Consider the following 12,417-nt stretch of genomic DNA (forward strand, 5'->3'; position numbering starts at 1 on the left):
CATGTTGATTTGGAGGCAGGAGCTGGTCATCTACTTTATGGAATCAAATGGTATTGTCATAACTACTCATACATTTTCGTCAGAAATAATCCTATTAATTCTCAGTGAGAATTACAAGGAGTTGTGTACTTTAATTTGCTAACATGAACCACACAGAACTTCAGTAAATAAATTCACTGTCTAGTTGCTGTTCTGGTATTTGTTTCCATTAGATACATTTTTTTTAATGGAACAGCTCTTATTATGTGACAAGATTACCTGCAGTAGCAGGGGACTGGACTCAATGATCCAGGAGATCCTATGTTCCTATTTTAGTGGCACTCTTGAGGATGTGTCACTACTTCCATCATAACTCGCTGTATTTATGTTAGAACATACAACCTTGCAAACAGATTACATATTAGGTTTTCATACTGTGCCAACAACTCGACATGAGTCCCTGTAACTTCATAGGTTCAGTTTTTATAAAAAACATTAACAGCAATTAGCATTTTGCACTCAATACTTTAAACCAAAGTCACAAAACTGCTTTAAAGGTTTAATAAACGGGCACTATGGTAGAGTTTTAAGCTAGTGATTTGGCACTGGAAACAAACTTGGTGTGGGTTTAAAAACACTAAGTCTCATGGCTTACCTTAGCAACTTCCTGAGCCATCTTCACTAGTGTGAAAAATTCATTTCGTATTCCAGGGAGACTGATCTGCTCAAAGACGCACTCTTGAGCTTGAGCAAGCATCATTTTGACCAGTACACTCAGCATGGCTGGGCTCATGTCATAACTTGGTGTGTGAGTAAATGTTTCCTTAAGGTAGTTTAAAATACCTGAATTTTTAAAAAGTTTTTCTAATTATTACAACAGAAAAGGAATTTTACAGGTGATCACAATTCACAAATTATCAAGTACAACTGAAAAGTAGCAAATAAGACAGTTGAGAAACTTGAAAATATATTTTCTAGAAATTACTCAGCCAAATTAAATGATCCAAAATGGATTCTTATTAAGTGTGAAGAGTTAAAATGACCCACTGTCATATGGATTAGTGTTCTGTATTATCATCTAAGACAGCTGTGCTCAGTTCCCAGTCCTAGGTTATCATTCATAGAGGCTACAGAAGCTGTCTTGTGGGGCAGGACAAGGGGAGCAATGCCTTAAGATTCACTTAAAAGAACTCCTCTGACTGATTTTTCAAGTGGTGCTTTACTGGGAGCATACCCTTAGGACTCTGAAAAGGTAGTGAGGGACCCCTACAACAAAAAAAGAACAATTTAACTAATCTTGGAAACACTCCAAAAGTAGGCTTAGTGGACTGAGTGCTCAAGTCTAGTGCTGTTCCATAAGTAAACTGGAACAGTATGTTCAGCAGGGCAAGATTAGATTCTGCTTCAGTCATCCACTTCCACTAATCTATCATTTAGAAAATTAAAACAAACATTAACGGTAGTGTAAAAATAAATAATGCTCACAAGGATTAAAATGTAACATATCCCATTCATCTCATCCAACTGGTTTATCAAGTTCTGCTAGGGCTTCTTTCCCAAAGCTACTGAACAAGTATCACAGCAGTACCTGGGGCTATGGAAGTTCCCCCTGTATTATTATAATATCTGTCACTCATTGTCACTACTTTTTAGTTCTTTCTGGCTATGTTCTTTATTTTATTAGTGTGTTAGCTTTTACACTTTTGGAGACAGAACCTGCCACTACTCAAATTTTAATCACAGGCTATCAATCAATAAGCCCTTATACTTCACAAAAATCTGTCAAGCCCATCTGAGCTTCTGATTCCTTAAGAAATAAATGGAATTGGCTCTGAAAGTCCAGAAAAGCATCCTCATTTTCTGGTGCCTCAATTTATTTCTCTTTGTGTGATAAATAATTCAGATATTTTTTACTATCCATGTTGAGGGCTCTGGTATGTATTGAAACAGTGCAACAACTTCAGTCCACCCGTACAGAACAGCTACTACGTGTACTATATCATGTCACACTGTTAACACAGCGTACGTGTTACGGAGCTATGCACAGGTACAATGAAGAGCCTACAGAGTGCATGTTGTTGTGGGGCCCTGCAAAAGGTATTTTGGCTGCAGATGATGTGCTGCAGTTTATGGCTTAATATAGCTCCAGCAAAACACTGATATAACTATTGCTCTACATAGGAATATATTTAATTTTAAAGAGAAATTCTCTTATTTCACAAATGCTGAAACCTCTTCTAGAAAGACAAGAAGTCTGTAGTGTGGCAAAACAAAAATCTATTTAAAAATGAACAAAGCCATATTTTCTAAATCTCTATATAGTTTGAATACGAGAACTAGGGCTATTAAAGTAACACTGTTTGTTCAGTGATTAACAACTATGATAGCATTTTACAAAATTGGAAGTCAGCAGTTGAGGATTATAATTATCATCTTGCAACACATTTTCACTTCACAGATATTAAGACTGCCTCTAAACACCTGTAAATACTATGAGTAATACAATACCTTACGCTTATATAATGACTTTTATCTAAGAAATGAAGGGGTTTTGTTCCGAAACCTACTCTAATGAAAATCAGAACTGTTATAGCCTGTTAGCTCAAGGGGTGTAGCTCCCATTAACTACCACAGACACAGCAGAATAGAAACTCCAGTGATTCATTATGGGCATAGATCCTGCTCCTATACGGAGTCAATGGCAAATTTACCATTGACCCCAACCGGACAATAAGCTTCATTTGGGATCAAAATAGACTTGATGGTTTTAAAATGTTTTTAAAATGTAGATGCTATAGGCCTGATTATTCACTCCCATCACACACATTTTACACAAGTCAATGCAGTTACAGTGATGTAATGGAGAAAAGGCAAAAAAAAGGTGAATGTACAGCTAATTAATCATTGACTACAATAGTCACTTTGTCTTTACCAAACATGTTGTTCAGACAGCAGCTCCAGGTTTTTGTAAACTAAGACTAACAGGAATGTTTAATTAAAGCCTAGTACAGATCCTTGTTAGGACCTTTGGGTTTCAATCCAGCTCCTTTTCTGTTTGGACTGTGTTAATAAAACCAAAAGTCAATATTGAATGTATAGCTCTGTATGTAAGAGACTGACTGAGACCTCCCCAGAAATAACCTCTTCCATATTTTCAATATGCAAATAAACCACAGCTCCTTCTCTCTTTACATACCTGCAGCTCTCTGAAAAGCATCAACAGCATTTTCAAGTCCAGGCTTGGTCTGCCGATTACATCTTGTACCAATCTGTGTGTAGAGGGCTCCAATATTAAATAAAATACTGGCTTTTTCTAGCAACAAATTTGGCTGACAGACAGGGACGCCTGTGAAGGAATCATACCTGGGGTGGGTGCAGGGGGAGGAGGCAAAATGAAATAAGCATAAAAAGACAAGTGAGCACAGAGATACCAGTGTTTTCATTTTATTGTTCAGAAAAGGATCTGTAATGCCTTTTCTGCTTCTGCTGAAACTTATGGTAATTCATAATCACGTGCATGTAATGCAAATATATCCCTGAGCTCCAGGAGCTAGTGAGTGGATTTATTGAACTTTCTTAAAAGCAATGTTTCCCTTCTTGCAATGCTTAACTGGTACTCAAATAGTTTTTCTTGATCAAATTGTAGGAGTCTCCTGTTCTATTCACAAACACAAGATTTAAATTCACTGAGTCACATTCTTCTCCCGTTGATAATGGTGCAGTATATCATAGCACTTGCTATTTTGAGCCAGTGCAGAAGTCTTTCTACAGTCCTCTGATATTTTAGACTATGTAGTGTTTCCTATTCATTACAAATTAAGATAGACAGTAGTAGATACTCTTAGCGTATACATCTTGTAGTTCCAATAACACAGGACTAGATTGTGTTTCATACTACAGCCTGAGCAAGGGGTGAGGTGTAAATTGAACCACCCAAGGAGTATCAGCAGCAAATCACAATATTCCCCCATTTTCACCATGCTGCCCAGCAAGAAGTAAGGATGTAATCAAGGCTTTTCTCTTTCCCCACCTGCTTCTATGTGCTCGTACACACCAAGACCCAAAAGCCAGGTAGGATGTGCAGACTTTTAAAGAGAATTCTTATGGCCCTTCACAGACCTTACTCTCAGCATAGAAAGGGCCTTATCCTCTTAAGAACTTTACTGTACAAACTAAAGAGAGTGTCTATCAGTATAAATATGAAAACTTACTGTACAAGAAAAATATAAGTGTTTCAAATTACACAGAGCTAGTTCAAGGTTAACAGTGTTCTAAAAAAAACTTACCAGGTAAATAAAATCCCCATTTGTCTGGTAGGTGGAAAAAATCTGTTCTCTATAAAGCCAAGTTGAATGAAATAGCTCATCAACATCTCAATGCCGGATTCATCTCTGCTGGGAGTACGGCAGGCCTTAAAGTTCAGATATGTAAAAACATAACGTTCACACAACGCATTCTGTTTAGTTTCAGAGTGAATAATGTAACACACTGAGGCCACAGTTCTGCTCAACTAAAATCAGTGGGACTTTTGCCTAATATAAAAGTGTCTGGAATACATTAATTAGAAGTATAGGAGCACAGCCTGCCCTTGACGTGTGCACCCCTCTGAATAATAGAGTTCTGCAGCTGGAGAGGAGGCTGTATGTGGCCCTAAGGAAACACATGGGAGGTAGTGTGTGACAGGCAAATCTCGCACATGTTGAAATACAATGTTGGACAGTAGGTATGATGTGAACTATAGAAGAACATTTGAACAACCAACATCTAGTAAATAGAAATTACTAGTATTGTGCTACAGACCCCTACTATTTACTCCACTCCTGCTTTCATGCCTCACTTCAAACCTTTACTTTATTCCCCATTACAATTTAAACAATATTTTAAAAACAAACAATATTTTTGAATTTTCAAGTTGTGTCAAACTGCTCAGTTACTTTGCTTTCTTGTTACATCATTTTCTCACCCCACGCATTTCTTCACCTGTTTTATCTATATCATAGAATCATAGGGTTAGAAGGGACCGCAAGGTCATCTAGTCTAAACCCTTGCCAAGATGCAGGATTATATGTGAGGAATAGCCCTTTTTTCCTACACCACTGCACTGGGAGCTCATACAGAGGTATTTGTCCACTATGACCCCTAAATCCTTTTCAATATCACTGTTTTTCATATTTCAGTCCTCCCTCTCCCCCCATTCTATAGGTATGGCCTGCATTCCTTATTCCTAGATGTACAACTCTGCATACAGCTTACTGAAACCCATTTTGTTTGAATGGGCCCCAGCTGCCAAGTGATACAAATCACACCTTATGACTACCCTGTCCTCATTATTTACCACTCTGCCAATCTTTGTCATTTGCAAATTTTATCAGTGAGACTTCCAAATCACTAATGGAAATGTTGCATTATAGAGTCCTTGGGATATGGAGGCTGTCATTTTATATATCTTGGGAGCGGAAATAAGTGGAAGTAAGGTAACCTGGAGCAAAGTATTAATCAGTAAAAGTGCCACAATCTAACCATATATGAACATTATTAATAAAAATCTGCAAGATTAAAACTGGATATGGTGGCATAGTCACAAAGAGAATTAACATGCACAATCAAACCTACTTGTCTCAAATCCATAAGATCAGCTATTTCATCTTCATAGTCAGAACTGTCTTCACTGTAATGTTCCAGGATAAAGTCCTAAACAAAATAAAATGTGGAATACCCTTACTCTTTCAGGCCAAAGTCTTTGATTTCTCCGCAAACATTAACAGTGCCCTGAATATTCAAAAATTTCATGATTTGCAAAGTTTCTACTCATTAGTAATAAATGGTGTTGTATTTATATATGTCAGATTTTCAAAAGAGGGGAAAAACTATAACAGACAAGATTTCAAGGTAATATCTTCATCTTGTATCAAATATAAGAAACCCAATCTTGTGTAGCGGACTCGAAACAACTATAATATTTTCTCCACTTTTTTTTCAAACTGCAGTTAATAGTTTTGAAAATGACACCTGAACCAATTAAATACAAAACAAGGGAGTCAAATGATCATGCAAATTCATTAATAGAAAGATATTGTGCCAAATTCTGCTCTTAGTTATACTGGTGAAACTCCACTGAGTTTAATGAAACTAAACTGGTATAAATGACAGCAGAATATGGCCAATCAAGAATAACCTACAGATGAAGAAGTGGAGCCAAATTCTTAAGTGATGTCTAAGAGAGTTTAAGTTAGTAAAAGGGGAGCTGATTTTCTCATTTTACTTCAGTGTAACTCCATTGACTTCAAGGGGTAAGTTAAAGTAGGATGTGGGTTTTTTCAGCTTACGCCTTCTTCTGGCTCCTTGTCATGGTTAGATGCACCAACTTAGACTCCCACAGTAGGAGACTGGGGGTATACAGAGCTAAGGGAGGAGTCTGTATGTGGGAGTCTTAATTAGCATAAGGGAGTTTAGCTTACACCAGCTTTACAATTCATCCTCTGAGCTGTAAAGTTCAAAAAGGATCCAAAGTAGTACTGAGAAAGAGCTTTCTTCCTGATTTAAACAGCTATTTCCCACTAAGTAGCATGCAGAACTTGTACAGTAGCTGTCAATGAAAACCCAAAGAGAATTCTCCATGATTCCAAACATACACTCATTTCTAAAACTCTCATTAAAGTCAGCAAAAGTTTTGCTTGAAAGAATGCAGATTAAAGTCCCTTGTAAAGCTCTGAATCCAAGTGGTTCTTGGCTTGGTAAAACAGTTGCTGTTTACTTGCTCCATGGAGAATTATTCCTGATTGTTTTATTTCACTGCCTCTGGCAAAGAAAGCCTTCTTCCATGGATTTCATTTCACTGCCTCTGGCAAAGAAAACCTTCTTCCGTGGATTTCATCATCTAATTCAAATACAGATGCTGAACACAGCTGAGCTCACCTGAATAAATATCCATAACAGACATAAACTTTGTGTGCCCCAAAGATGATCTTTATCATGCTCACAGAAAATTATATCACATAACTAATCAAAACATAGAAGTAACAAAGCCCTTTTAATTGAAACAATGTTAAAGACTACATTTTCTGTAGGAGCCAAATTCTGCTCTCAGTTCTATCAGGTGCAATTTCATGTGACTGCACTGGCAGCTACACCTATGTAACTGGGAGCAAACTGGATCCACTCTATGGGTCTGATCCTTGGACCCAGTAAAACTATTTTGCATCATAAAGCCCCCTTAAAGCTGACATACAGGGATAACTGGGGCTTCCCCTGTCCTAGCTGGGTATTCCCCTAGTGCAGAGCTGTCATAGCTGCTTCTGCACCACAGCCTCTTCCTGCCCCCAGGCATAGCATGCTCTGGCCATGTTCCCTCCCCAGCAGAAAATAATCTTAGTCTAAATCAGAATCACTTGAATACACTGGAACTACCTTCCTGGGTGCCAAACCATCCCCCAGCTGCCGTGGTGGTAGGGGGAGAAAGGTGAGTACACCCAGATTATTTAATTGGTCTTCATTTAGACTGTAACATCTGGACAGGGACCTTGTTTAATTTGTATTCTAGAGCACCAAGTACAAGTGTGGGCAGTGTACAAACAATAAATGGTTGTTATTATTATCAGCATTAGCATCACTAGCTGGGCCATAAAACAGTGGGCATGGGCAGCGGGTGAACCCCAATATTCCCCAGCCCTGCCCCTTCTGCCCGAGGGGCCCCCCCCACATAATGACCAGAGGAGCTCCAGCCCGCCCATTCCAGTCACCCCATGCCAGCCTGTCCTACCCCCAGCTGGCCCAAGCCACCCCTGACTGAGACCCCACCAGCTTTGGGGGAGAGAGGGAGCAATAGCAGGGCCTCGGGCCAGAGTGTAGGTGGGGCCATGGCCTGGGTTAGGGGAGGCTTAGCCTCCCCAGCCTTCGACAGTGGGCCTGATCTTGCTTTCACACAAATGTAAATCAAGAATCAATCCACTGAAGTCACTGGGAAAGATCTTCTGAAGGACATAACTGATCTCAAATCCTTGATAATTCTTGGTGTGCTAAATTCTTGGTTCTTGGTCAGATTAGTGCAAATAAAGCATAAAAATATGTTTAGAATTTGCACACAATGCTGTACACCTTCAAACATAACAGCAGTGTTACATGTTAAATATTGATTCTAAAATCTGTATCTTCGAAACTTACCTTGAGAGGGATTGTAAAGTCCCCTTCTTTAGTCTCCTTCAGGCCAAGTGGTATCAGGGGAATGCTAAAAGTCTCTCTGTGGCAAAAGAAAAGACAAACAGAAAGTTAACTCCTTATTTTCTATTGTTCTGTTGGCAAAATTACCTGTCTTGTTCCATGTGACCATAGACAGAAGGAGCTGTGTCTCTTGATGGCAACATATGTAACATGCACCTTTTTATTTGCACTAGGAGGCTTTAAGCATTTCAGAATTGTGTAACGCTCCCTTTACACAGACTGTTCTGTCCCACACAAGTTATTTTCCTTATTTTAAAAAAATTATTATAAAACCCAAACATGAATGCTCCTATTTCAGGAATGACAGAAGTGAAGTAAACAGCCGCAGTGTGTGAGATTTTATCTGGAGACTCCAATAACATTTTTGTGGACAGGGGGAGCTCTTGATTCCCATGAAGTTTAAACTCTCTCTGTACAATTACTCCTTCTGGCCCCCAGGGGCCTCTGTGATGTGAGTAAGGAATGAAGGAAGATTGTCTGGTCTCTTTTTCCTTCCTCTATCTCCCCTGCTGGCGCCCAGCCAGAATAAACCACTGGGAGAGGAGGAGGCAGAAGCCAGCTGCATTTGGCAGTGTGGTGAGAGGGACAGAATCGGGGAATAGGCATAGGGATGGAAGCTCAAAGGGAAAGAGTCTGAAGGGAATGAGAGTTGCCCTTGAGCCATTGTTCCTCCAGAGGAAGAGGGGGCCAAGGAAACAGAAAGTGAGGACTGACAGATCACTTGTCTGTATCAGTTTGGATCAATCTTTCCACCTCTGGATAAACCACATGTGCAGAAACCAACCACTGCAGAGAGACATACACAAGTAAGGGCTATGATAATTCCATATGCTTCAATATTCTACGAGTCCATCAATGGTTGATATACATAAATTGTCTCTAGCACATTGTAAAGTGAGGCCTGAGCTCACTGGTTTTGATGTAAGTGGAGCCTGATAGTAAAAAGTTTGAGAACCACTGCATCATGTGTATTTAACTTTTAGAAAATGTTAGGGTGGGGGAAGAATTCAACCCTGAGAAGCATCTCCACAGAGGATAAGATACAAGAAGGCAATGTTAAAAAAAACCAAAAACAAAAACCCCTTGATCCTCAAGGAAAATAAAACTCTTGATCAAGGACCAAATCCTGCTCATATTATAAGAGTAATCCTATTGTTTGCTAGTGGGACTACTCATATGAATAAGGAGATCATGAGCATTTGGTCCCAACTGTGAAATCTGTCTTCACCACTCTTCCTAAGCAAAATGTCCCATTTCAAACAGAGAATTTGATTTCAGGATTTCTTCCAGTTATTATTTACAACATGTTGAGTAGGAAAGATGGAATAGTGTCTGTTTGAAAAAAAAGTGTCCTTGGCGTCTGGATATGTTTATCTGATCTTTTCTTTTTCCAGCAAACACTTAACTGACTTTTTTCACTACGAAATACTGTGGGAGTGATTCACTCACAGGTTTCCATCAGCAAAGCCAGCAGAACCTGAGATGCATGTCCCTGGTGGTGAAAAGTCTGCCAGGGGAGCAGTAGTGAAATCTACTCACAACTCCAGTTTAGCATAAGAAGGTCCCTAGAGCTGGCTGGTGCAATCCAGAAAGAAGGCAGGGCTCCAAGGAGCAGCGCTTATTCAGCTCACCTACTGGGCAGCATTTGCAGGGGGCTCCTATGGAGCCCCTGATGGAGTTTAAAACTATTCTCCCTGGTAATGGGGCACAAATACACACACCCACACACACACTTGAGGGTGCAACACATCTAATGACAGGTTTCAGAGTAACAGCCGTGTTAGTCTGTATTCGCAAAAAGAAAAGGAGTACTTGTAGCACCTTAGAGACTAACCAATTTATTTGAGCATGAGCTTTCGTGAGCTACAGCTCACTTCATCAGATGTATACCGTGGAAACTGCAGCAGACTTTATATACACACAGAGATCATGAAACAATACCTCCTCCCACCCCACTGTCCTGCTGGTAATAGCTTATCTAAAGTGATCATCAGGTGGACCATTTCCAGCACAAATCCAGGTTTTCTCACCCTCCACCCCCCCCACACAAATTCACTCTCCTGCTGGTGCTAGCCCATCCAAAGTGACAACTCTTTACATAATGGAGGTGGAGGGTGAGAAAACCTGGATTTGTGCTGGAAATGGCCCACCTGATGATCACTTTAGATAAGCTATTACCAGCAGGACAGTGGGGTGGGAGGAGGTATTGTTTCATGATCTCTGTGTGTATATAAAGTCTGCTGCAGTTTCCACGGTATACATCTGATGAAGTGAGCTGTAGCTCACGAAAGCTCATGCTCAAATAAATTGGTTAGTCTCTAAGGTGCTACAAGTACTCCTTTTCTTTTTGCGAACACATCTAATGTAACCAAATATTGGAAAGAACTGTTATTTTAATGCTTTTACAGCAGTTACCTTTGAAAAATAATCTGATAAAAGCCAAGATACTAAAAATATTACATATTGATTTAATATTGATTGAATATGTTCTTTCATGATCCATCTTCATTAAGCAGCCACGCTTGTGTACAATTTCCCTGGACACCAGTGTTTCTGCCAACTCTAAAATGAACGTAAAGAAATTCAATATCTGCTTTTAGCTACTGAAGTGCCACACCCATAGATTAAATAATAGTCTTCTCTATTCTTATATACTGGGTGTGTGACACACAGTTTTGAAAAATATCCTTTGACCACACAGTAAGGATTGGCCCATAGGCACGCTAGGAGCATTTTTATGGCTACAGGGGTATTCTCATGTACATGCTCAGGGCAAACTCTCCTCCCACCTCCTGAACAAGTGTATAATATGCAATAGGAAGACAAAGAAACAAGTGGTATTTGCATTTTCAGGATTCCTGTGACCATCTCAGAAATTTTCTGGGCCAGATTTTGCCCTCAGTTTTTGCTGTATGGGTTGCACAGGTATGAGTGGAGGGAGAATATGGCCCTCTGTTTAGAAACAGATCTGCTTGACAGGTTTACCTGTCTTATCCCACTTTCTGGTGTCTATTCTGTACAAAAAGTGCCCAAAGTTGTATCCATTCTTCAAGGATGGTCAACCAGAGTTGTATAAAGACACATTATTATATCCTTTAACCAACAAGAGATCCCTGTCAACTGGCGAACATGTGGTTCACATCATGCCTAAAACAGGAAAGAAGGGCATATAGCCCTCCTAAGAAGTACAGCTCTTTGAGAGCTCTGCTCTCTCTGCAGCAGTCGCAGAGGGGACACAGGTTGTCACTGAGGTAGTAATATGCCTATACTCCCCTTTTCCCCTACATGGCTTCCCTCTTCTTAGCATTCTTTGGGACTTTCCCCTTTTCTCTGCACTGCATAAGTGGAGGGGAGTATATGGTCTATAGATATGGAGAAAGAGTGCCACTCTTTGACACATGAAATACTGATGTGTCCTTTATGCAGACTTGGTTAAACTGTACATAACATAATGCCTGCAGTTTGGAGTTCTTTATAATATGAACATCATTGGAAATGTAGGAAATAGTTCAAAGGAGGTCAACTAAAATGACAGTCAGAAGGCCACTGTTCCAGCCACAAGATCTTCACCAAAACCTAGGTCTTCACCTAAATTCCTTGTAAACTGTGCGGCTACACAGCAGTCCATTTAGCGCCACACAGGCACTCAGTGAACTCGCCCGGAGCAGGGACCTGCCCCGGTGGGGGAGGGGCATCCCTCGCCCGGCCCCCAACGTGCCAGGGGAGGGGCACCCCTGCCCCAGCTCCAACTCAGCCTGTGGCCCAGACCTGTCGCAGCCAGGGCGGCTCAGCTGGATTGGGCCCGGGCGCAGCCAGGGCTGCATGGCTCGGAGCAGCCTTGCCCCAGGCGTGGCCAGGGTGGCACAGCCCAGACCAGCGTGGACTCAGCCACAGCCCAACCCCAGAGCCCGCATCCCCAGCCAGAGCCCTCACACCCCAACCTTCTTCCCCAGCTCTGAGCCCCGTCCCACACTCTGAACCCCTTGGTCCCATCCCCAGCACATAAATTTTGTTATGTGCACCAATATGAAGGTAATGTGTCACACATCACCTTCATATTGGTGCACATAACAAAATTCATTCCGCACATGGGTGGGAAAAATTAGAGGGAACACTGGTCTTCACCATCGAAGAGCAGAATGTTTTAAATTATCTTAAAGGACTTGCTAGGGAGGATGGAGAGGTGGGCTATGTATGTGCTTCTGGAGACTATCACAAACC

General features: G+C 40.7%; 2 protein-coding genes across 4 annotated transcripts in view; one reads left to right on the forward strand and one right to left on the reverse strand.

The window, feature by feature from the left end:
• FAAP24 (FA core complex associated protein 24) overlaps positions 1–12,417 on the forward strand; it is a 39,618-nt gene that overhangs the window by 23,664 nt on the left and 3,537 nt on the right. The gene's annotated exons all lie outside the window — the stretch shown is intronic.
• RHPN2 (rhophilin Rho GTPase binding protein 2) overlaps positions 1–12,417 on the reverse strand; it is a 49,318-nt gene that overhangs the window by 15,770 nt on the left and 21,131 nt on the right. For all 3 annotated transcript variants that reach the window (XM_075118413.1, XM_048870773.2, XM_075118412.1), the window contains exons 4-8: positions 8,140–8,215; positions 5,593–5,670; positions 4,266–4,390; positions 3,176–3,342; positions 635–822 (exon numbers count right to left, since the gene is read on the reverse strand). In XM_075118413.1, the coding sequence (XP_074974514.1) occupies positions 635–822; positions 3,176–3,342; positions 4,266–4,390; positions 5,593–5,670; positions 8,140–8,215 (634 nt within the window). The remainder of the gene's footprint in view (positions 1–634; positions 823–3,175; positions 3,343–4,265; positions 4,391–5,592; positions 5,671–8,139; positions 8,216–12,417) is intronic.

The sequence above is a fragment of the Caretta caretta genome, chromosome 12 (genome assembly GCF_965140235.1).
Source record: "Caretta caretta isolate rCarCar2 chromosome 12, rCarCar1.hap1, whole genome shotgun sequence".
Taxonomy (NCBI): Eukaryota; Metazoa; Chordata; order Testudines; family Cheloniidae; genus Caretta; species Caretta caretta.